Consider the following 25,693-nt stretch of genomic DNA (forward strand, 5'->3'; position numbering starts at 1 on the left):
AAAAGTTGGCATTAGACATTAGATTTTTTGGTACGGAAATGCTCAGTAGCAGCCTGGACTTAGGAAGTAGACAATTTTATAATTCCGTGTCTCGGAAAACGGTATCTTAGCGGTCCTACGCCTCATTTCTCTCCGGTCGTGTTGGTTTGAATTCCCCTCCCATTATGATTGTGAGTAATCAGGTGCATCTGTGATTGCACACATGCACTCATGTACTATAATATCCTGAGCTCGATGGCTAGTTTTTGCGATTGGCTGGTCGGAAAACTCGTTCCAAAGGATTTATTATCTTAACAAAGTAACTATAATCGTTACGCATATGAAACATTAAGTGTATAATGATGCATAGAAACAGTTTTATCTCGATAACAATTAAATAGTCCTAGACATACTCTTATATTTAATTACAGTTTATCAGATTTCTTAACAAATAAGATACGTAGAGTTCAACAAAGACGGTTAGTTCGTTGAATCGCTTAGGGTTGTTAATTAATATTCAGTTTTATTACTTTGCTAAATTATAATTCTGTGACACGAACAAGTACGCGAATTACATTATTGCTACGCTATGGTGCATTTAACGAGCATTGTGTGTTCAAAGTAAGTATTTCCATTGTGTCCGTTTTATTTACCGGTAGTGATTTTAATTATATATTATATACATTTTAAAAAATATAGTCTATTTTACTTGCATTTATGGAAAGTTATCTGGAATTTTGTTATTAAATATGGAACTAAATAATAATTTCATGGAATCCGTTAGTGAGATATAGAAAATAACTACTTATACATTATTAAATACTAAAAAGATAGATTTATTAGGCTTACATTTAAAGTATTTGTTTTTTCTTTATCAGTTGCAAATGAAAATATATTTATGTTTTTATTTTCTGTATAAAATTTAAAGCGGTTTGCGATTTTTTTTCCTTATTTTAGAGGTGTTTGTTAAATACCGATAGCCCTAGTATTGATATTGTCTTAGAAAGCATAAACAATATGGCTTTAGAATATGGACACAACTCATTTTTTAAATATTCGATAATATTAAGCTAGTGCAATAAAGTAACCGACCGAGTCGCAGATAAAAAATATAAGTAAGTACTACAAAAAAAAAACCTTTTTTCATATTAATATTTAGAATTCTATCACCAACGTAGACTGTTAAGACTAATTAGAAGTTACTTCTGAAATATTTCAATAAAAAAAATTAACGTTAAAGATATTATTAATGTTAATATTCAATATTCTATCATATGCACTGGGGGATCAGAAGCACATCGCAATTTGCAAACGAGGATAAACGGAAGGTGTAGTTCGTTCGCATACAGCCATCGCAATCTTTTAATTCACTCTATCAAACAAAATCAACCGTAACCGATGTATTACTCGAGGGTCATAAATGTTGTTTCGACTTTATTTTACTAATATATATAAAGCTTATTATACTTATAACATTCTTATCAAAGGCAAATCCAAATGTAAACTTTAAAAAGCGAGCGTGTGATAAGTATAGTAAATAATAATCGATCATTCAAAGTTCAAATTTAAATTAGCAATAAGTTGCATGTCAAATAAAAAATCATTTTGGATGTATTATAATGGCAAGATAAAATCAGTAGTTTCAATTGAATGTGATGTCGGCAAGGGCGTCACCGGGGCGCAGGTACACCTATTCAAACGACAGTGTCGCGCGTCGGTCGGTTCATTCGTACGTGTAAATAGATATCGTACAATCGATTGGACAAAGTCAATCATATGAACGGCAGGTCGAAACGACCGTGAATCTGACGAACGTCCCGTGTCGCTCTCAGTGGGACATCACTTCGCGCTTCGTGCACTTCCGCCCTACTTGTATCGCGTATCGTCTGTTCGGAACCTACGATCTTACACACCCATTGTGTTTATAATGAAACTGTCATAGACTTTTTGGGATGCAATGCTATAAGTGAAGGCACGGGTCACGATAGGACTACAATGTAGAGCTGTTAACCCGGCGGAGGACAATGTGAGTTTCGAATGCATTTGTGCTAATTCTAACTATTAACTTTTTATAGTGTATAAACAAACGCGTGCCTTTGATTAATTATTGTTGAGATGAATTGTCAACTATCGAAACGTGTCAATAATAGATAATATATTACGACAATTTAAGTAGCTTTTTATTCTAGATCATTGATGATATATATTCAATAGGATTATTTAATAATATCTATAGTATAAATTCCTACCCATAGATACATTTACATTTGCATATTAATAATTTGAAATATTATGTAAAAAATAATAATTAATAGACACTACATTATTACTGATTATATTAAATGATTTAAAATACTATAAACATAGCAAAATATTCTATTTTTTTTTTGTTGATTTTCATGCAGGATATATATCCTGCATGAAAATCAACAAATCTATATACAAACATTTAAGCTTGTAATTGACAAAGCTAGTATTTATGGAATCTAGACACGCTGTAGCGTGTCAAGCCAAGTTCAAGCTAACAGAACTGGCGAGCAGCACTGTTGTTATTATTACACGAACCACTTTTGACCCCTCATAACTCAAAAACTATTTCACATAAACATGTTAAATTTTGCTCATATATTGAGACTTGCAAAATACATATGTGCTCTAAATAATAAAAACATACGTATAACGGTTATTTAGATATTAACATCCAAAAATAGTCATTTTTATCACTGACTGACCTATAGATCAAAACTCTAAGCCAGTCCCAGGTAACCTAGAAAATTCAAATTTGGCATCCAGATAGGAAGTTGGATAAATACAATGCAATAATAAATAATAATAACAAATTTTTATTTACACCCAAAAAAGGGAACAAATCAGAAACTAGTAAATTTTTATCATTTTATTATAATTATATTATAGGGTTAGCAAGTTCTACAGCTATAAGTTCTTATTTTATTCTTCCGCAAATTTAGCTTGCTGGTAGAAACTAGCCATTGAACAAAGGGCTCTTCTATGACTGTTTTAGTAGGTACTTAATAATAATTCGTATATGAACACTAGCCAAGTCAAAAGGCCTTAATATATTAGTTTATGTTATATGAAAAACTGTTATAAAATATTAAGCTGATATTTTAAGCTGTTATAAAATATTTTATGTTGTTATAAATAAATTTCAAGACTGACCATTGCACTTGGCACCCATTTAGATCTCACTTATTTTGTCGTTGAAGTCAACAACCAAGGCATATATCATAATATTGAATTTGGCTCTCATTTCACATTTATGTTTTTGATGGGATTTTTTATTATAAAAGCGAACATCTTGCCCAAGGAATGACGATTTGCTATAAAGGAATCTTGGTGATAAAAGTTTGTCTTTATTTGTCGTGTATATATAATGTCTGTTTCTATCAAAATAATTAATACTGTTGTGGATGCATATTAGATGTGCAAGTTGAACAAACGAATGACATTTATATTCGCATATCACTTTTGTTATATTATGTCGCTGTGTTTTTGCAATAAAAACAGAAAAGCTGTCAAATAATCTCTTAAATGGTCCGGTGTCCATACCAGCTTGGCGTTTGGATTCTATCGGTTTAAGCCGGTTGAGACGTTAACTCTATATGCACGGAACGTGCAAATAGCAATCGTTAAGACAATGACACGAGTACATAACGAAAGTCAAATCTTATAAGTTATTAGAGCGATATTATTTATGTAAGCAAGCTTAATATGTTAATTAATAAACATTATTTTATAGGAAAGGAAAGGAGCCGTGATGGCCCAATAGTTAGAACGCGTGAATTTTAACCAACGGTTGTGGTTTCACAAACCCAGGCAAGCATCACTAAATTTTCATGTGCTTGATTTGTGTTTATAATTTGTCCCGTGCTCGGCGGTACAGGTCTAATTAAAAAAAAAAACAGTCACATGTGTATCTACCACGCTGGTTTGAATTTCATTCTACCACGTTGCTCAAATGCAATCAGCATTTCAGCACATCAGCGTGGTAGAATGAATTTCAAGCTATCTCCTTAACAGAAAGAAGAGGCCTGAGCCCAGTATGGGGACATGTTAATGTGGCTGTCACTTTTACTATACTTTTCTAGGAAAGAGGGCGGTCGCGAGGAGGAGCCGACCAACGCGGCGGAAGCGACGCCGGGTATGCGCATCGAACACACCTGCTGTTGCCTCGGCGTGTTGGTGGGCGTCTCTCTTATCGCCGGTTTGTATACATTCCAGAAAATCCTTTTCCATAATAAGATAGGTGTATTTGACGAGCCATGTGACGGTTACTTTATTACTTTAAGAAATTTTATTCTTATACATAACATAGAGCCGTTTGAAGTTTAAATACTTTAAGAAAGCAGATACATTTTTCAGGAAGATAATTACATCGATTTTTTTAACTATTTTGATAAACCAATTACAAGTAATATAAATATGAGAGTATTTACAAGTAAATGAATCAAATTATGTACATTATACGTAGGTAATAATAAAATACTTTTAATTTAGCCCTCGTAGCCGTGATCCTGATGAGGGACAATACAGTCGAAGTCACAATACTGCGACAAGTCCACGTGGTAAGACATATATTTACATTAAACTATCAATAGATAAATTGATACTTGTATTTCTTAAATTATAGCACGTAGGTGACACAGTACTTCGTAATATAAAAACATAATTATGAAATCAATTGTGTCTTGAAAAATACAAATCAACTGCAATTTCACATTTATGTTTTTGATGGGATTTTTTTATTATAAAAGCGAACATTTTGCCCAAGGAATGACGATTTGCTATAAAGGAATCTCGGTGATACAAGTTTGTCTTTATTTGTCGTGTATACATAATGTCTGTTTTTATCAAAATAATTAATACTGTTGTAACCTTTCTTAAACATTACTCATTATACATAAAATATAATTTAATATTATTTTGAATATACTTTCGTAACTTGTAACAATTTTTTATTAAATAGTTAATGTCTCATGGAGAGCGAACGCCCAGCGAGCGTGAGTTAGCAATGCTCGGAGCACCACCACCGGACCACGTATTTGTCCCTTATGGCGCTGGAGCCTTGACTAATGTAAGTACTTAAGTTACTTAATCTTTATGTAGCTTATACTTTAGTAAACATATCCGGACTTACATATTATATAGTAATTTGGCCACAGAATATTTATCTGAGTTAACTATTTTAAAAAAACAGAATGGCAGGCCCGGTAATGTATTTTTAATGGTAAGCGGTCGATCTTGCTCACAAAGATTCACATTGCAAAAGTAATTTACAATAGTAGACATTGCCAGTACGCTGCCAACCCGGCATGGTAACAAAGTAAATATTTTTGGTTTTATTTATAGTAACACAACAACAGCAAATTACAGTTTCAACTAATTAAAAAAAATTGTAAATGCAAGTTTTGATTAAAATTAAATTTTAATTATGAGCCTCGATATAGGCGTTCAGTTCTCTAGGGACAAACAAAATGACAAATGTACAGTAACAGCCTGTTAATGTCCCACTGCTGGGCTAAGGCCTCCTCTCCCTTTTGAGGAGAAGGTTTTGGAGCTTATTCTACCACGCTGCTCCAATGCGGGTTGGTAGAATACACATGTGGCCGGATTTCAATGAAATTAGACACATGCAGGTTTCCTCACGATGTTTTCCTTCACCGTCAAGCACGAGATGAATTATAAACACAAATTAAGCACATGAAAATTCAGTGGTGCTTGCCCGGGTTTGAACCCACGATCATCGGTTAAGATTCACGCGTTCGAACCACTGGGCCATCTCGGCTTTTTTTTGACAAATGAAATTAAGTTAATTCGATTGAATATTCTACGACTATTTAATAAAGAGTAAAACTCATAGAATACTATATATGTATAAATACTATCTGGGCAAGCACCACTGAATTTTCATGTGCTTAATTTGTGTTTATAATTCATCTCGTGCTTAACGGTGAAGGAAAACATCGTGAGGAAACCTGCATGTGTCTAATTTCATTGAAATTCTGCCACATGTGTATTCTACCAACCCGCATTAGAGCAGCGTGGTGGAATAAGCTCCAAACCTTCTCCTCAAAAGGGAGAGGAGGCCTTAGCCCAGCAGTGGGACATTAACAGGCTGTTACTGTATCTATTTACGTCACGTCGATTTCATTATATTCATTTAGTTTAGTATGGAAACCATGAGCTCAGTGTTAACAAAAGTATTTCAGCGTATTTCCTCTATTTGTCGAATTAATACGGTTTCGATGCGCTTGCCTATTATTATATAGCATATATTCACTATAGTTAAAGTTGATATATTAAGTTTAATTAAATACGTACATACGTTTATGTAAATTCCATGCACCTATTGACTATGCTAAAAACGTTTAGTATATACATACTTATTTATATTAAACTGGCTTGCTATTTGATTCTATGTATAGAAATTTCGCACATGATATTCGAGGGTCGACCGAAGGTAGGTCGCACTGAAGCGTTTATTTCCCGGTGCGACGGAGGGAGCTCGACTCCTGAAGGTCGTATTCTAAACAGGAACGAGGTGTCGAGAGGCGTAGATTACTGTCAGTCTAATAATGATTTATAAACTCCAATGTACGTCATTCAATTGTCAGAAAAGCGTTTATTTGTTTGTATATCTTTTTTTTATCTTTAACCCTGATGTTATATTCTACAGGAAGGAAAGTTACAAACTTTCGAAATGGGCGCATTACTTAGAAAAAGATATAACGACTTCTTAGGACCTTATTACGAAGGTGGTGAGTTTCAAGACTTTTTATATACTAAAGCCTGTGCATAGATAACCTTTATATATAATAAAATTGTTTATATTTTCTTTTGTTTCTTAAAAACAGATTGTTTTTTCAAATGAAACTTGATACCGTGTACTCATTTAAAACTTGACAGCATGCACCTAGCTGTAGCTAATAGATAATGCAAATTTACTTATTCGTTTACATTTTACAAAATATATGCAGTACTTCAGCATCAATTTAAATTTATTTAGATATGATGCGTCTATAAACATAATGTGCTTTTTTATGTATGGTGACTAAGGTTTTAAGCAAATTATTCACTTGAATTAGTTGAGAACAAGTCCAAATTTATGTAATTAATGTGTTATAAGCTAATGATTTGGTCTCAAATTTGCATTTCAGATAAAAGTAAAGTTATAGCATCCGATACGAATCTTAGCAAGATGACAGCGCTGCTGATAGCAGCCGGGCTATGGCCACCGCCACCGAACCAAATTTGGAATAACACTATGAACTGGCAGCCCGTACCCTATACTTATCTACCGCGGAATAAAGACTTTGTATGTTCAAAAAGCTTTTTATATGACAGTTTATTCATATGACGTCACAAAGCACTATTTGCAAATAATAATAATTGCTATTGTAAATCAAAAATTAAACATAATTTTTTATAATTTGTAAGGCTGTGGTGTAAAATTTAAAACAGGGCATAACTAATAAATTATAAGATATTCTTCTATCTTTTTTGTTTAAGGAAAAGTGTTTTTATATGTATTTTATTTTAGAGGACATCGATAAAACTGCATAAACATGCATTTTTGTAACGATATAAACTAACATATAAAATAATATAATCATTAAGAACAGTTATTAATTTATCATTTGGCGATCCGTTTAGAATACGAGTAAACAAAAGGCTTTGAAGTGCAAAATATTCTTACTGAAATTCGCCTTTTAGTCTGTGGTATATGACAATAACATTCCTTTGTAGCGTTAGCACCTACTTAGAACTCAAAGCGTTATTTTTGTCAATTTAATTATCTACAATTAAAGTTCTTTCCATTATTACAAAAAAATATATAATAATATATTTTAAACTAAACGAACTGATAATTAAATTCTTATTACTATGACGTTATAACAAGATATATATATATAATTTTTTAGATTCTTTACGAAGAAAATTGTCCACGGTACATCCAAGAGAAAGAGAGGCTGTTGAAAGCATTTGCGGAGGAAGGTTTACTCACACCTTACCGAGATCTTTTCCAGAAGATCGCACACATGACCGGAACTAACTTTAGTACACCTCAAGATGCGTACAATTTAAACAACTTATTTGTAATACAAGTACGTCAAGCGATTATTAATTAAATAACAATCTCTATCCTATACACTCGATACAAATTTACTCATTGAAATAAAAAATATATATTTTAGGATGACATAAAAGTCCCTAATCCGAAATGGGCAAAGCATGTGAAGAGAAAGTTGATGGATGTCGCTAGGTTGGAATACACTATGATGTTTCATAACAACCTCTTAAGAAAACTGAGCGGAGGTAAGTTTTAATAAAATATTACAAAATCAACCGTAGTAAATAGTTTTTTAACTTTTTGAACAAAAATTATTATTACTAGTTACTTTTTGAAAAGAATTATATTTTTATTTTTTTATACATCCTTTAATCTCGTCAATATAAGCGATAAATTATTATTAACATAAAAAAAATAGTATTGACAATCCAAGGGTGCTTGCCCGCATTCCAATAAACGACCTTCTGCGAATATTAAAGTGTACATGGCCATATTAAATAATGATAAAACAAAACTAGTATGTTTTATCAAGAGTTATTTATGCAATTAACAAATAAATACCTAAAAATTCGCTCTAGATGCGATTAATTTTTAATTGATTAATTGAATTGCTGAAACGTAACTTGTGCAATTATTTTAATACAAATAATTAAGGTAGTTGAATAATTGAAGTTAAATAAATACTTAATAATATTATTGTTATACTCTATAGAGCCGCATGAAAAAAATTGGGAGTAATTGGGAGTAGTTTATATTATATACACATATACTTTCCCCATATATTTATAAAAGTTGTATAAAAAATAATTTTCGGGATGCTTGAAAATGTGCACTAAAAAAATTCCTTTGCGTCATGTAACTTTGCCGCTTTGAAGTAGCGCTATGTAGAAACAGATACTTATTACGAGCAAAAAACCGTTTACGTCTATAGGAGCACATTCGCTGTCACTGGCGTAATCAATTCGTCTGTAACTTGTTAAGTCGAGATGGCCTAGTGGTTAGAACGCGTGAATCTTAACCGATGATCGTGGGTTCAAACCCGGGCAAGCACCACTGATTTTTTATGTGCTTAATTTGTGTTTATAATTCAACTCGTGCTTGACGGTGAAGTAAAACATTGTGAGGAAACCTTCATATGTCTAATTTCATTGAAATTATGCCACATGTGTATTCTACCAAACCGCATTGGAGCAGCGTGGTGGAATAAGCTCCAAACCTACTTCTCAAAAAGGGAGAGGAGGCCTTAGCCCAGCAGTGAGACATTAACAGGCTGTTACTGTCGTTTCAGTTTGCTAAGGCCCGCTCGTATAGGATGGGTTCATGTAGTCGGTGCCAGAAGTGCTATGAGTTCTCATTGTCATTTTGTTTTAATGATAGTACTGTAATATACTCAGTTAGTTTTAGTGAGTTTACGTTGTTACTAATTTCAATAGTTTAAGTTGGGGTTTTGAGTAATATCTAACATAACAATGTTTAAGTCCTTTAGAACAGACATATTTTTATTTTTGAAAAATATATTTTTAACTTACATTACATTATCGCTATAAAGTATTTTTTCATAAGTATCACTTTTTATACAACCTGCGCAGCCTTTCGTAACGTATGTTTTTGAAGGAGTTTTAGGGAGAACAATGATGAACAATGATATAATATCTATTGAAATTATTGAATTGACAGGTGCACTAGTAGCAGAGATAATAGGAGAAGCTGAGTTACACGGAAGAGACCCAGCGAGTCCAAAAGCCATAGTACGTATCGGTACACCCGTGACTGTGGCCGCTTTACTGGCAGCGTGTGTCGCACCGCCGCCCCGCCTGCCCGACCCCGGCGCCGCGTTATTGTTCGAGTTACACGAAAAGCAACCTTCGAAACAAGGGAACAAGGAGCAAAAGACTTTGAGCCATGGACAACGATATGGATATAAAGTATGATCTTCAGTTTTACAATAGTTAAATTTTAATTGAGTTATTTTATTAGCAATATTTTTAAGACAAGAATTCAATAACTTACGTGATACAACGCACGGACGTTATTTCATTCACCGTGAAAATACAGTAAGATAAAACACTTTTTTCATAATTTTTTATATAATTAAGCTTAGTAAATGGGTATATACATTTTGTTATTTTCAGATCTTCTACTGGGACGATGACTCGGCGGAACCTCGATTAATGGAGGTTCCCGGGTGTACCGCGTTGTGCCCTCTTGACACTTTCAAGGATATAACGAGTTATATTTTAACATATGACTATAAGGAAGACTGCGAAGTTGTTCCTCATGACTCCTCCAATATGACTCATATAAAAAGTGATTAAAGTGTTTATAGTTTAAGACAAGACTTGAGATGTGCTATTTTTACGTAGAAAAAAATAGATATGTAATAATAATGTTTTAATATGCATACCAATTTATTCCAGTTACATATTAAGAAAATTAGTACATATTGGCTAACTCTAACCTGATTTCACTGTGGTGTTTATAGATATGATACGAAAATGTATTATTATATTAATAAACAAAATATTCACTAACCTTCATCTATCTTAATGCCCGTTTCATCTCTCGGGATGTTCTTCGATAAACCATCGAAGGCTTCTGCGCCCCAGGATTGGGTTCCACGTTGTTTCAGATATTCCGCTATGAGCGCAGCGATGTGAAGCTGGCAACACATTGCCTGCAAGTAGAAATCGTAAAATATTTAACTTGACTAACAAAATCAAAGCTATATATATATATCTTCATTCGGTAAATAATTTCGAAAAGACAAAAGTTCGTTTAAAAGCACGCATTGACAGTTTGGATGTTAGAGAAGGGTGTGTGCGGGTGGGTGTGCGCGTCACCTCGTCGTGGTCGGCGTGGCGCGCGTGGTGCTCGGCGAGCGTGGCGAGCCAGGCGTGGCGCAGGCGCGGCGTGGCGCGGCACGACGCCGCCAGCGCGTGCTGCAGCTCGGCCAGGTGCACGCTGCCCGCGCCTACGGACGGAAACGGAACGACTTCTATTTTATTACATTGCTTGTCGAAATCGCAACCTGCGAATCAATTTAATATTAATACGATGCAGTCTATGACGGCGCAGGCGTTAACAATTTACAGATTATATTACATATATTTTTGACTTGATCCACTGCCGTTTTAATAGAATATTGTCGTAGAATGACCGGTGAACTCAAAGCTTTTAGTATAATGATGACACATTATTAAAATGAAAACATTTCGAGATATAATTGAAAATACTGCATACAATTAAAACAATATTAGAACGAATAATGAGTATAGTGACCTGCACCAGCCGAACCGCCGACGCCAGCGAGTCGCGCGCGCGCCCCCACCACTGTGCGGACGCGACGCATCAACTCCGCTACTTCGCTCGATAAACCTATACATACAACTCGTATATAACGTAACGTACACGTAGCTTGCATTTGCATTTCAGTATTTTACTTTAGGATTAACTACAGACTAAAATACTTAATCTAATTAACAGCGGTCCCGTTAAGTATACTCTAGGTCTACTCTACTCTTACTATAGTAAAGAGTTATTGGTCAAGCAATTTATATTTTCATAAAGTACATGATTTGGCGTACAATAAATTCGAAGTTATTTTATAATTTTTGTAGTTGTTATAGTCATCAATACGAAATACAAAACGAGGTCTTGAAACTCCATGGTCAAAAATTAGCTTTAATAAAAATTATAATATATTAATGTAAATGTATTTTTGTTTTAACAGTGCATAAATGTAATTTTACCTGTTCCTTTCATGGCCTTATCACCAGTAGCGAAACAATTTATGACCGAGAGCGATTCTTGAAAACGTTTACAGTTGAGCGTCGTAGAACTATCCTGTAGTTTTGACACGGCGATGATGACCTAATACAAAATATATATATAATAATAATAATGTCCTCCAGACCGATTTCGGTCACGGCGGCCAATTTCAAGAGAAATAAGCCAACTACGCAGGAGATATTATAGTGCTCAAGTGTGTGCGCAAACACAGGTGCACTCTCTATTCCTTAACTCTCATTTTTCGATGGAACTGCAATCCGACACGACCGGAAAGAGTTCAGACGCAGGACCAACGGTTTTACGTGCTTTCCGAGGCACGGGAGTGTACACACTTCCAACTTCCAGACTCCGGTCTGCTACTGAGAATTTTTTGACAGAAGAACCCAATAACCTTTTATTGGCCCAACCTGGGAATTGAACCCAGGACCCCAAGGTCTGCGGTCTTAAATCGAGCCACTAGACCAGCGAGGCAGTCAATATATATATAATATTAATATTTCAATACATCGTTTTTTATTTAAATCAAGGGATTACAATTAATATCGAGTCACTACAATAATCGGCCCAGATGCTCGTCAAGAGACAAAGAAAGTATACAAGGCGGCTACATAATGGAGAGTCGGCGCGGACCTGCAGATGCACGCGCGTGAGGTTGCCGAGGGCCTTGTGCTGGAAGTTGGCGCGCATGAGCAGGTAGAGCGCGGCCGCCGCCTCGCGCCGCAGCCACGCCGCGCGCGCCGCGCACAGCGCCACCACCGCGCGCACGCAGCCGCCGCACAGCGCGCCGCCGCCTGCGCACACCACTCACTGCCGCTCACTTGCCACTACGGCCTAACCGAGTCCTCGCCACTGACTTTTCGTATGCTTCATTTGTTTGAATTATTTACCTCGTTTTATGTGAGGCAGAAAAACAGCGCGAGTAAACGTGCATGCGTCAAATGAAATTCTGCTGCATGTATATATATCGAGGAACTCACAGTGGAGCGATGTTGTAAAGTTAACTTTAAAACCTACTCTTAAGGGAATTAGGAGGCATTTACGAAGTAGTCGAAAAATTTACGGTGTGTTATATTACTTTAAACAGACTATTTTTGTTAAGACTGTACCTTCAAAGAGTGTCTCAGAGTATTGATTAATGTAGGCTCTTAAAGCCGCAAAGAGATGCTTATATAAAGTTTCGCTCTGCGGGTACTGCAATAGTTTGAGATAGGGTCTAGCCGCGGCTCCGTCCGCTGGTCCCAAGTTTCGCATGAATAAACAGGCCCTATCTATGATGGTGAGTCCTACTTCCGTGGCCAAGCAACCAGCGGACAGTACTGTGTACTCCGACATCGTTTCCAGCTCTGAAAAGAAAACTTTAACTTAATAAAAAATTGATAACGAATGCGAACTTGATAATAAACAGAAAATACATATAAAACACCAAAATATTTAATTAAAATTATTTTCAAAACCGATTGACCCTGGTATTAGAATACGTGATTCTTAACCAATGATGACCTACTGAATTTTCATGTGCTTATAATTCATCTCATGCTTGGTGAGAAAAGATAGCATTAGCTTCGCGAGGAAACCTACATGGTCGAATGAAAATCTGTCACTGTGTATCCAGCAACCCGCATTAGAGCAATCTCCTCAAAAGGATAATAATATTTATAGGTAATATTATAATAGGTATTATAGATTATTTAAAAAAAAAACATCTTACCATTTGTAACGGAAGTATTGACTAGATTTTCCCTGTTAACAGTATTGTTTTTCTCGACAATTATCGGCGGTTCCTTCGAGAAGTCTGGTGGGCTCATTCTAGCGGGTAAAGTCCTGGCTTTCATTGGCTTCGGCTTGCCGTTGCAGTCCGGGGACGGCACGCGTAACTCTGATAGGATTTTCTTCCTTCCTATATATTGAAACTGTTCTGCACATATTCTGAAAAAGATATGTGTTTTTAATAAATTTGGTTGTGTAAAGAGTTAGTGATATTCATAACATTGTTATTTTGAAAGTAGAGTGGAATAAAAAAGATTTTTTAAATTTATTTTTAAGAAGGTTTTATAATTATAACTTACTCTAAAACATTGAAAAATGATTGTTGTTGCGCTTGCGATTGAGTCCTCCACCATTCAACTAGTCTGTCTTCATCCAAATATTTCAAAACAAATAGGAAACACAAAAGCACATCGCGTACCTCCTCCGCGGACATCACACCAAACCTGGACCACACGAACGAATTATCTACATTAACATATTGAAAACATTAACTGATAGGATATGAACGAAGAATGAATGAAAACAAAATAATAAAAGCATTTTATTTAACCTGTATACGCACAATCTAAGTTTGCCGGTCTGATTTAGTCGTATTCGCGGACCTATTAATGACTGTTGCCCAATCTAACCGAAATGTATCTGAATGTATCCATTAAATTGATAGCATTACAATAACACATATTTTACAATAACGCTGCGACATATACTATATATTGCACTTTTACGAAACAGAGAAGCAAATGGTTCCCATCAAAAAAGTCTTAATAGAAGTTAAAACAAAGTTTAAAGTTAAAAAAGGTTGCTCCCGGCTGCTTTCCCAATGGGTAAAAGATTTAATTGGAAATTTTAAAGTAGAATGTGCAAACTATGAAAACTGTGTAAAGTAGAATATATATGAATAGTCGAATTATATTAATAATATTCAAATAAAAGTTCTGTTGACAATTTCATAAATCTAAATATGATTTTAACAACAGATAATTAGAAGTTAGTAATATAATTTTGTGTTTTTTGTATTCATATGTATAACTTAAATTATAAAATAGTCTTAGAAAAAGCAAAAAATGTATGAAATGAAGTATGCGTAAAATCCATAAAATCCATTACCTGTTAACTTGATCTCCAATTTCACTCAAATCTAATCGAGCGTTTCGCGGCAACGAATCACCGCCAGACATGGTCGAGACCGACTCTAAAGAGCTTTGCGACATGTTATTTGCGTTATCTACAAACATAATTAATGATAAACCACCACAAACGAATAGATCAAACAAAAAACGCGGTAAATATGGAAACGATTAATAGGCCCACAACCAGAACGTCACAAAGTTATACACAAACCTTTGCCGTACATGTTGCTGCTGATATTCGGAGGATCCTTGAAATGGGCGGAATTGCGGACCGGCGTGTGGTCGAAATGCAGCGTCAGCCTGTTCCTCCGCGGAGTACTGTTAGCGGATGCGACCTCCTTCTGGGGGCCGCTAAGTGCAGAGGTACCGGTCGCGTCGCCGTCTACCTTGTCGTGGCCATTTTCTAGCACCGGACTGGCGAGCGTCTTAGTGACCAGGCGATGAGCGTTGTCTGAAATGATAATGGTTTATTAAAAATACAAGGAATGTATACGTGGAGCAGACGGCAGACGGCAGACGGCAGACGGCACGGACCGAGCACGACGCAGAGCCAGGGCGCGTAGAGATGCGCGAGGCGCGCGCGCGCCTGGCGCGTGCGGTAGCGCTCGTCGTGCTCGTGCTTGGCGAGCAGCGCGCGCAGCACGCCCAGCGCCGAGCGGCGCTTCTGCGGCGCCTCGCGCAGCGACTGCTCCACCTGCGCACCCACACATTGTCACTACTTTCACTGTTCGTGACATATATTATAGGCTGTTTCATTTTTACAACAAGGTATTTTCTACTAACTTTCTACGAAACAACAAACCTACCTGTTTCAAAAGGATCCCGGCAAGAAAGTGTCTCATTACAAACTCGTCGGTCAATCGTAATCTTGACGGTTCTGTTGAAAATATAAAGTTTCGATTGACTTTCACAAAATGTTATTAACATAAAATCAAAAGCAACATGTTATTTATTTAAAGATATTTAAAATTGTTACATTTTGGTTATTTGTAGTTGTAACTTGTATATTGCTCGTCCTTGAAATTGGCTAAGGGGAACGAAATTCATAAGGGAATAATAAATGTTTTATAAATTGCAATAATTTTCTTACCTTCATCTGAATCTTTTACTATTTTATTCGCTTGTAGCGGCAAGTTGAAAGGAACATAGTGCTCGTGGGAGCAGATAATTTGTAAAAATGTAAATTTAAAATCAAACAATCCTTTCGGGTCGCAAGGTTTAAATTTTTCTAAATATTTCTTCACTTGGCGGAATATGAACCCTCGATCCATAAACGAGAGGCACGACTGAAAAAGAAAATATGAATTCATTAAAATCTTATATGATTAAAATATATATATATAGAGGATTATTTGTAAAACATTAAAAACCTCGCAGGACTAACATTACAATTTTTGTTTCATTTTATAATTTATGTTATATTAGCTAGTTTCCGAATTATTATTGTGACTCACTACTAAATACAGACTTAAATAGTATCAGAGAAAAGAACAAATGTTGTTGTAATGGTGTTAATAATCCTAAATAAGTAAATCCTCCGATTTTATTAGTGCGTACAAATAACCCTTTAAATAATAATTTATTTTAAACACTTATATTTATTTTAATTAAGTTGATAAGAATTACTTTTAAAAATACGGCCAAATTTTTGTTGAATATATGAGTCTGCATTGGCTGTTGCAAAATATGCGAAGGCTCGACGGTGGATACCAATTTGTCTATGTTTTCTAGTAAGTCACTGTGAAACCGTTCGTTCCGAGACATCTGTGAAAAAGGGGAATGGACTTATATAATAAATACAATTCATAGGCAAAGACAATTATTAAAATTAGTTAAATATATCTATAGAGATTATTTCCTATGTATGGTAAAGTGTGCATATGAAGGGTATATTATATTGACTATTTACTATGGTAATAATGTATCCAAACATATAAATTTCACTGTCAATGTTTCTATGCAAATGTACGTTATTTCATCTCATGGGTAAAATACCGGAATTTTTAAATTCAAATTATAATACCTTAATCCTTCCTGTATTTATTAAATATTGCGCCATACTCTTAATAATGATGTCGAAGAAAAAACTGGAATACTGCATAAACTTGTGACACATCAGAAAGTCCTGCTGATTGGGATCCACGAACATATGCAAGGGGGCTGTCAACACTGTGTGTAATTTGAATTCCACACAGTTGAATACATACTGGAAAGATAAAAGAAAACACGAGTTTTTATATTCATACTCATAATATAAATAACAATAAATATGAATATTAATCAGTTGTCTAATAAAATATTTTTACTAGCTAGGTATACGAATTTTTAATTAAATTCCTAAGTCTATACTTGAATTGCCACTAAGCAAGTTTTAATTAGTTATTGAAAACAATCTTATTAGTAAAACCTATTACTCTGATTCTGAATATGGAATTGGAATGATTGATTACTGGATCTCGTGTAGGAACTAACTAAGCGTATGTAAATTGGACAAATTTGTATTTATTTTGTATATATATAGTTTTTTTATTTAAAATAACATTCTATTTATAAATATAACTATTGCTTTTTTTCAATGAAGATCTTTATCGGTTTTAAGCAAACAATGTAAGTTTAACACAAAAATATGGGTGGGTGTGTGTCCACGGTAGCATGCACAAGCGATTCTCGTGGCGGTCCTCGTTAAAACAGAAAGGGTACCGCTGGTTTTTTAGTGGGTATTCCGATGTTCGTGGCACACTCGGCGCCTTGGACACCGGCGAGCCCCACATACACCTCCACTGTTCCCGCGAGGGAAACGAGTAACGCGTTTTTTCAGCGTTATAAAAAAGGTGTGTGTGCGAATGCGCGAATGTGCGTTTGTGTGTGTATGTGTAAAAATCTGAAAGTGAAGTACCTTAACATAACTGTCGAGAAGATCTTTCCTCCCACAGTCATGTATCAAATGTACAAAATGTACAATTAATTTAACCACTTGGAAGCCCATATCGTGCGAGTATCCTTTTTCAATCGTCTGTGAGTAGAAAATCAAAAAACCAAAATTAAATATCAGAACACGACCTTTGTTAACAACCTACAATAAATAATACATTGATTTGAATTTTGCAAGTAACATACAGTGTAGTTTTACTAGTGGGTCTAGAAAGACTTACTTTAGAAAGACTTTTTAAAATGTCGCTTTATTGTTTTAGTGTCGTAATTTACATTGTTTAAACAAAAGTAAGGTTGCTCTAAAAAACAAAAAAAAATATGCCAGTAGTAATTACTAAGTTCTTACCATAAGATCAAAAAGTTGATTGAAAATTGTTGGTAGGAACGCGATCAAAGAACTCAGATTAATCGCGTGCGCAGTTTTTAGTGCGTTGCATACGTCATGCCACGGCGGGGGCGTGGGGGAGGTGGGAGGAGAACTGGTCTTGATCAGTCGCTCGATTTGTGAGAATAAATTGTGTAAGTGCACGTCCCGAGTGGCCACCGTTGAATCCAGGACTAGCTGGCAACGGAACAGAGGCTTTTCTCCTTCAACCCAAACTACTTCTGGGCCCGTGTTCTGTGTAGCAGAATGATTTGGTTACAAAATAATCGCTTCACATAACAGTTACATTCTAGCAACTGCCTATATTATATTCGCAAGAAATAAAAAAAAATAATAATAAAAATAGTGTTAGTAATATTTTATCACTTTATCATAAAAAGTGGCTATTGGCTCAAAGAACATTTTTTTTATGATAAATTGGAATATCTTACCCCTTTGCCGAGACCGAGGGGTTGTATTGATAAATATCCAGATGGTAAATGTGTAGCTATTGGTAAACTCACAAACTCATCAATAAGCTTGTCGTTTTTCAGCAACGGCACCCAAGCATACCTATAATCCATAGAAATATGGTATTAGGGCAAGTTTATGTTAAGATAAGTTAAGAAAAAGTTGCTTAGTAAATTGTTAATTCAGTTGATATTTTAAATAATTAGGAATTTTTAAATTGATTTAATTTATTAAGTTTGGATTTTAAGGAGGTATGCTTGCTTCTAAATCCCGAATATAATGTACAACGTACACAATAAACATAGCGAAAGTTTAAATAGAACTTGTATTGTTTTTTCGATGCATTGCCATATTATTATTTTATATATATTGACTGTCCAACGATGTTTTGTTTGTTCGATTCTAAACCCTTGGGCTGTATGGCTGTAGTGGTAGGAAAAATAAGTATTAATAATTAATTAATAATAAATGCACTCTCTTCTTACCCTATACAGGTTTCCACATTCGTATCATTCTTCTTGGCAAGATCGCATGAAATGTGATGGAAGGTAAACAGCAAGTGATGAGATGGTGTTATTGTAGTTGGCAGTCTTATTTTAGCTTCATCACACCAATTAGGATTTGCGTTGTGATGCAATACTGAGCAACGATATTGTGACGTCATACCCGTACGCCCATATATAACCTAGAAAAATAAGTGCCACCAAAATTCATTAGAGGATAAATAGACTCTTTCCGTAAGATGATAGAACCGATTTCTTTCAAAGGCTACATATTTTTATATAATAGAACTTATTAACTGGAAAATAGACCACTTGGTGGTAAGTGGTCACCATCACTGAGAAATATTATGCATCTTGCATTGAATGGATAATAACCTTGGGAACTAAGATGTAATGTTCCTGGCTCACTCACCGGAACACTACAATGATAAGTATAGCTGTTTGGCGGTAGAATCATACACAAATCCCTACTAGCAAATAATTTACTTCTTAAATTGTTTTCTTAACAGCAATTTGCTATAAATATCCTTATTTATTATACCTGCAGAGGCTTAACATCGCCCGTGTCGTTTTCCTTAAGCTCAATAGAGCAGGCGATGTTCCTTGCTCTAACGAATATTTTTTGCGACTCGAAGTTCAACGACAGCGGTCGGACATATAAATGGTGTATAAAAGCGGCGTAAGGTTGTTCCGGTTCTAAGTTCAATGTAGCCAGTTCTAAGGTAAGAGGCGATGGCGGTGGCAGTGGGAACGGCTTTAGGGCTGCGTAGGAGCTCGTCATACAATCTATGAACAAGATGAAAAGAGTAATTAAGTACATTGAAAAATATAAAAATTAAAACGGCGAACGTGACAGAAATAAAGTTGACACAATAACATTTTAGGATCAGATTCGGTTCATTCAAACGTGGTACTCAAGTTCGACTTAAAACTTACTTTTAGGTTGGCTTCCCTACAAAAAACTTATAATAATAATAATAATGTCCTCCAGACCGATTTCGGCAACGGCGGCCGCATCTCAAGAGAGATTAGCCAACTACGCAGGAGATTTTATAGTGCACAAGTGTGTGCGCAAACACAGATGCACTCTCTATTCCCTAACTCTCATAATCCGATGGGACGGCAATCCGAAACGACCGGAAAGAGTTGAGGCGCAGAACCAACGGCTTTACGTGCTTTCCGAGGCACGGGAGTGTTCACACTTCCAATTTCCAGATTCCGGGCTGCTCCTGAGGATTTTCTGACAGAAAAACCCAATAACTTTTTATTGGCCCGACCTGGGAATCGAACCCAGGACCTCCGGGTCTGCGGCCTTATATCGAGCCACTAGACCAACGAGGCAGTCTGAAAAAAACTTATATAGTATATAATAATTGGTTAAATGTTTATTATAAATGAATCTGTCTCTAAATTTGTACACCAGATTAGATTATGAAATTAACAAGCTATTGTAAGATAGATTCTCTTTGATAATCCTTTATACTCGTAACTATCAACTGGAATATATCGTCTGTTGTAAAATATATTAAAGAACATTTTCCTTAATGCACTTTATTCATTATGCAAATGTTAAAAGCGGATAAACAAGTAAGTCAAAGTTTATAAGGATTCCTCTATAAGCCTAAGAGAATCCTTATTATGTTATCTAATAAAATTACTGCATATTCATACTTGGTATTTGTTCCACACTTTGCTGTATATTGATGCTCAGCCATCCCGGTATTACGGTTAGTTTCGCCAATTTTTCCGGTTTTCGGTAATCAGATAAGATTTTGAGTATGTCCTCGTCGGACATCTTATTTGGTTCTTGGCGATATATTGCGGGAAATTCTGGAGTTATGTCTAAATCATTGCTGTATAATCTGTATAATAAAAAAATATAGTAAGTAACCGCATATTACTAATAATAGTAAATGAATTTTGTTTTTTTTTTTTTTTATATATATTACTTGAACAAGGGTTTAGCAGCCCAAGCAAAAGGCATCCGATAGTTTCCAACTCGGTTGGCGTATGCTTGTATTGTTTTGTGGACTTTGAGCCCTAAGCGAGGATCCTTTGTAGCCTTCATATAAGGCTCGAGAACCTGGTTGACATGACCTTGAAGGATTTTATCAATTTTTACCACTACAAATAGATCTGGATGGGGATTGTTTACTGACAACACAACCTGAAATGAGATAAAATATTAGATTAAGATAAAAAAACCTAATTAAATTTTGATATTATAACGTACCTGTCTCTTTGATCTGAACCATTCTTCTGTTATCTGTTTAACGTCTAACTTAACATCGTAGCTAAAATTTTCTACTAATGACTTTGTGCACTCATTCTCTTTGACTAGATCCTTTACGGCGGCATGATTGACGTCAAAATGAAAATTTTCCGTAACTTTCTTGCCACTTCGGGCGTCGTACAGCGCCAGATACGTGAAATATGGCTCGACTTGGCATAGCAGTTCTTTATCGCCATCTATGGGCGCTTGTAACCTAAACTTTAAGCTTTCACATTTGAGCAAAATTCTTTGTCCAAAATGTTCTCTGAAAGACAAATTAGCACGAAATAAGTACCTACTAAAATAATCGTAGTATATGTATAAATAAATAGAAAAAAATAATATTATAGTAATTTTCTTTTCCTGTAGTCCTTAGTGTGTCAAATTTAATAATGGATTAATTATATTTTTTTAATTTAATTTAACGTTTTTATAAGCTTTTATTGAGCTTCACTTCAAACGTAATTGAACTGGATGTAAAACATAATTATATATGTATAGTATTATACACCTAGATAGTAGAGGTCGCATTATTATAGCTAATAGTATAAAATTAAACAACTTTTCATGTGATTCGTATAGCGGCCAATAGTCATTAAATATAAAATAATAGTAATACTTAATTATTCATATTAGTTTTCATTATTATTTTTATTTTAGTTTATTAACTTTTTATTCATTGTTTTTTTTTTCTTTTCTATAATGTATATGTTGCCTTATTATTATGTTCATGGTTTATTGTTATCACCTGTAATTGAGGTACCACTTCTTTTATTTTTTTATTTTATGAACTGTGTGCTATCATGTATCTGTGTGTACTTTGTTGGTGATCTAATAAATAAATAACTTACTTGAATGGTTCCAGCTGAGGTTCCGGCGAGGGTGCTCGTTTGTAAGGTAAAAAGAAGATGTTAGAACGACAATCATTACGCGCTGCTGCTATTGACAAGTCCGTTTCGCGAGAATATCTCATCAGCAGTGGATTCATGCTGTGCTCGAGACCCTTCAAAGTGCCGTACGTTGGAGGAGGCGGCTCCGCGGTCAGAGATATATCTGCGTCTAAAGCAAATTATTTTCAACAAAAAAAAAAAAATTGCGACTCCAAAATATTCTCGTTATTCTTGACTGGATCCGATTCCAAAAATAACTGATTATATTATAAAATAACAGTACTATCATATATGTAATTGCTTATAAATTTCGTTTTAAATTTATATATTTATTATACATAAGGCGTGTAATACCTAATAGCTAAAGGCCTATACAAAGTTATATAAATAAAAAATGAACGTGACATCAGTATTTGTTAATTTTCGTGCAGGATATAAAACTTTCAACGTTTTCTATGAACATGCCAATGTAATTTAAGTTGTGAAAAAGAGTAAATAATTAGATTCTTGCCGGTTCTTATGGGCAGCATTACTTCCATATAATCTTGTAAAATGACGATTCAATAATGCTTGGTGAGCTTGAAGAGCCTATTTTATATTTCGAAATTTCGAAGTTTTTATTTTAAGTCTACATGCAAAGTCAGGTAATAACAGAAGGATATTCTACGTTATATAAATATTTAGATAAAATCCTGCATATGTTTATAACCTTTGTCAAGCACTTCGTCCGATTGTGGACCGTCTTGGTCCTGATTCTTTTTCAGTGCCGCTATAAATGCATTAATCCAATCGTTCATATCCTCTTCATTTTCAGTTGCGAACGTGTATCCTTTATTGCCAGACATGCGTAATTCGAAACAATATTTCCCGCGTTTTGTGTTCTAAAAGAAGAACATTTATACTATACATATATATTATAGTGTTTATTAAAGTACTAGACATTGACCTCTACAGCTATTCTGTTTTCAAATCAAATCGAATCAAAATATTTTTTATTCAAAAATATTTATATATATTGATTTGATATATAGATATTAAAAAAGACACAAAACTTGCAGCAGAACATGATCGTTAAATGTCAGAAAGTAATATGCGCCATTTACTACAATATTATAGGTTTTAGAGCCGAGATGGCCCAGTGGTAAGAACATGTGAATCTTAACCAATGATCGTGGGTTCAAACCCGGGCAAGCACCACTGAATTTTCATGTGCTTAATTTGTGATTATAATTCATCTCGTGCTTTACGGTTAAGGAAAACATCGTGAGGAAACCTGCATGTGTCTAATTTCACTGAAATTCTGCCACATGTGTATTCCACAAACCCGCATTGGAGCAGCGTGGTGGAATAAGCTCCAAACCTTCTCCTCAAAAAGAGGAGAGGAGGCCTTTAGCCCAGCAGTGGGACATTCACAGGCTGTTACGGTACGGTTTACGGTTATAGCTTTTATGATAGTAAGAGCGTTTGAAAGTTTTATAAATGTAAATGATAGTAAATTTACTGTCATAAACGCTTTAGTACATTTATAAAACTTTCACACGTATCAAAATAGCGTATCGTCGATTTTCATTTTCAACATTTCACAAGTGTGTTCTTTCAAACTAATATTACTTGTCTGATTTGAAACAATTCCTTCGATTATTTAATTGTCGAATAAGCAAAGCACAAATATAATGAAAAATGTTTTAAATATATTGGCATTAAAAGTTATGTAGCTATAATGAATGTTTATCTCATAAACATGTTGACCGGATATTTTGTTTTTTGTTCAACAAACCGTTAATTTAATTAAAGCTAATCCAAATATAAAAAGCAATGAGATGTTAATCTGAGTGTTTGGAGTCATTATTTCGCGCGTTGTAAAGAAAGGAATCAAAGTGAATTTACATATTTTGAAATAACTTGACTGGCTACTATTTTTTAAGAACCTTTAATTTAAATTAATAAACATTTAAAAGCGCGCGATTAAATCTATTTTTACGGGACCTAATAAACTCTTGGCGTCCGTTGAAAAGAAACATGCCCTATAAACCCGTAACCAGAGAAAAACAGGTACTCACTAGTATGTTCGTTTACGCTCTAAATACTAAGAAATAAGATCAAGTCTGATTTGTAAGCGAATCAGATAGATAACGGCTTTGCGCTTTTAATGCCATTGACACCGCTTTTTACAGAATCTTTAGTGATTTAAGGCTCATAAATTAATGATTGTGTACAGAAATATCATAAGCCATGATTACTTAGTAGTTTTGTAAATAATAAGCAATAAAATAATTTATCTACATTAATTATATTACATTATGATTTTGACAGGCTGTTCGAAGACGGAGACATAATAACATTTTAATGAAATGTTTCAGATGAAATTCTCGAAGATTGCTTTTCCCAGCAGTGGAATATTTACGGGCTGTCATTTTACATAAATTTAATATTAGTACAAATACCTTAACCACATCCGAGCAGAAATCCATAACGATAGTGAGCTTGGTGTCTGTTTTCTTCTCATCCTTATAAACTTCGAGGATATACGCACCGTCGGCTTCTCGAACCATTGAGCAGTAGCGCTTCTTGAACGATTTAGAAGCAAGATTGCTAAATATCCTATCCGAACCGATTTCTGGACCTTTGAGCAAGTAACCTTCTTTGGTTCCAATATCAACCTTTGTTTGAGCATCGTTATCATTATCTGTTTCAGTATCTATATCATATACTTCCTCAGTTAATTTATTCCCGATTGGTCTGTGTAAATATTATAGAATGTAGAATCAACTTAATCCAACGTTGATAGTACAATGTTAATACAATAATTGTATGTTTATGTTAAGCATTGTAAACATTCATTGTCGTGAATAAAACGTATTTAATTAAAAATGTATATTATAGACAGATCTCAAATTGATGAACGAAATATTAAAAATATTTCTAGATTTCTTGTACTAAATTGTTATGAAATTCAACCTCTTTAATAATATAAATGTTAATACTTAATACTATAAACATTGAGCAACGATTATATATAAATATTCATGATTGTTATAACAAATATGCATTACAATGTCATAACATTTAGAGGATTTCAGCATCATAACTATTGTAAAGTTAATTTATTTCTATATCTATAATTATTTATTAATCCTTGAACTATACCTTGATGTTGCTTGCAATGAGTATTTATATTAATGAAAGCAATACAATTATAAAATTAAAAACTCGAATATCCACACTGACATTATAGTTGTTTATGTGTGACTGACAGTCAATGCATAGTTTAATGATATAATTTTTAATTAATGTTCATCAATTATAAATTTAGAAATATGGAAATTGATTTATATGTTTTTATGAATAAAAGTCAAGGTTTTTTGGAAAAAACTAAATGGATAATGGAGTATAATAAGGAACGGAAGTACGAATGTAAAGTCCGTCAGTTTTGTTGTAAGAAATATTGAAATTTTTTGAAGTGATTAGTTTATATTGGTTTATGCGGAACTTATTTCTCGTCGCA

General features: G+C 34.5%; 2 protein-coding genes across 3 annotated transcripts in view; one reads left to right on the top strand and one right to left on the bottom strand.

Moving 5' to 3' along the window:
* Positions 1-25,693, bottom strand: part of LOC126781345 (dedicator of cytokinesis protein 9) — a 43,675-nt gene that overhangs the window by 15,963 nt on the left and 2,019 nt on the right. The window contains exons 4-29 of the mRNA XM_050506288.1: positions 24,633-24,927; positions 22,898-23,069; positions 22,150-22,357; positions 21,260-21,563; positions 20,976-21,193; positions 20,698-20,888; positions 19,568-19,812; positions 19,009-19,208; positions 18,505-18,625; positions 18,035-18,307; positions 17,654-17,770; positions 16,781-16,963; positions 16,384-16,521; positions 15,848-16,043; positions 15,564-15,634; positions 15,292-15,451; positions 14,969-15,208; positions 14,735-14,852; positions 13,927-14,070; positions 13,569-13,786; positions 12,967-13,203; positions 12,491-12,651; positions 11,821-11,941; positions 11,351-11,446; positions 10,912-11,042; positions 10,604-10,745 (exon numbers count right to left, since the gene is read on the bottom strand). Coding sequence (XP_050362245.1) covers positions 10,604-10,745; positions 10,912-11,042; positions 11,351-11,446; positions 11,821-11,941; positions 12,491-12,651; positions 12,967-13,203; positions 13,569-13,786; positions 13,927-14,070; positions 14,735-14,852; positions 14,969-15,208; positions 15,292-15,451; positions 15,564-15,634; positions 15,848-16,043; positions 16,384-16,521; positions 16,781-16,963; positions 17,654-17,770; positions 18,035-18,307; positions 18,505-18,625; positions 19,009-19,208; positions 19,568-19,812; positions 20,698-20,888; positions 20,976-21,193; positions 21,260-21,563; positions 22,150-22,357; positions 22,898-23,069; positions 24,633-24,927 — 4,700 coding nt within the window. The remainder of the gene's footprint in view (positions 1-10,603; positions 10,746-10,911; positions 11,043-11,350; positions 11,447-11,820; positions 11,942-12,490; positions 12,652-12,966; positions 13,204-13,568; positions 13,787-13,926; positions 14,071-14,734; positions 14,853-14,968; positions 15,209-15,291; positions 15,452-15,563; positions 15,635-15,847; positions 16,044-16,383; positions 16,522-16,780; positions 16,964-17,653; positions 17,771-18,034; positions 18,308-18,504; positions 18,626-19,008; positions 19,209-19,567; positions 19,813-20,697; positions 20,889-20,975; positions 21,194-21,259; positions 21,564-22,149; positions 22,358-22,897; positions 23,070-24,632; positions 24,928-25,693) is intronic.
* Positions 436-10,591, top strand: LOC126781372 (venom acid phosphatase Acph-1-like). Of its 2 annotated transcripts, none has more exons than XM_050506329.1 (10): positions 436-600; positions 4,089-4,204; positions 4,498-4,565; positions 4,967-5,074; positions 6,677-6,758; positions 7,158-7,315; positions 7,923-8,105; positions 8,196-8,316; positions 9,749-9,996; positions 10,204-10,591. In XM_050506329.1, exons 1-10 carry the CDS (start codon positions 569-571, stop codon positions 10,384-10,386), a joined length of 1,299 nt encoding a protein of 432 aa, XP_050362286.1. In that variant the 5' UTR covers positions 436-568; the 3' UTR covers positions 10,387-10,591. The 2 variants fall into 2 exon arrangements, with proteins under 2 accessions (XP_050362286.1, XP_050362287.1); XM_050506330.1 differs by lacking the exon at positions 436-600 and adding an exon at positions 1,726-2,005 and having other exon boundaries at positions 10,204-10,589.

This window comes from Nymphalis io, chromosome 3 (assembly GCF_905147045.1).
Source record: "Nymphalis io chromosome 3, ilAglIoxx1.1, whole genome shotgun sequence".
Taxonomy (NCBI): Eukaryota; Metazoa; Arthropoda; class Insecta; order Lepidoptera; family Nymphalidae; genus Nymphalis; species Nymphalis io.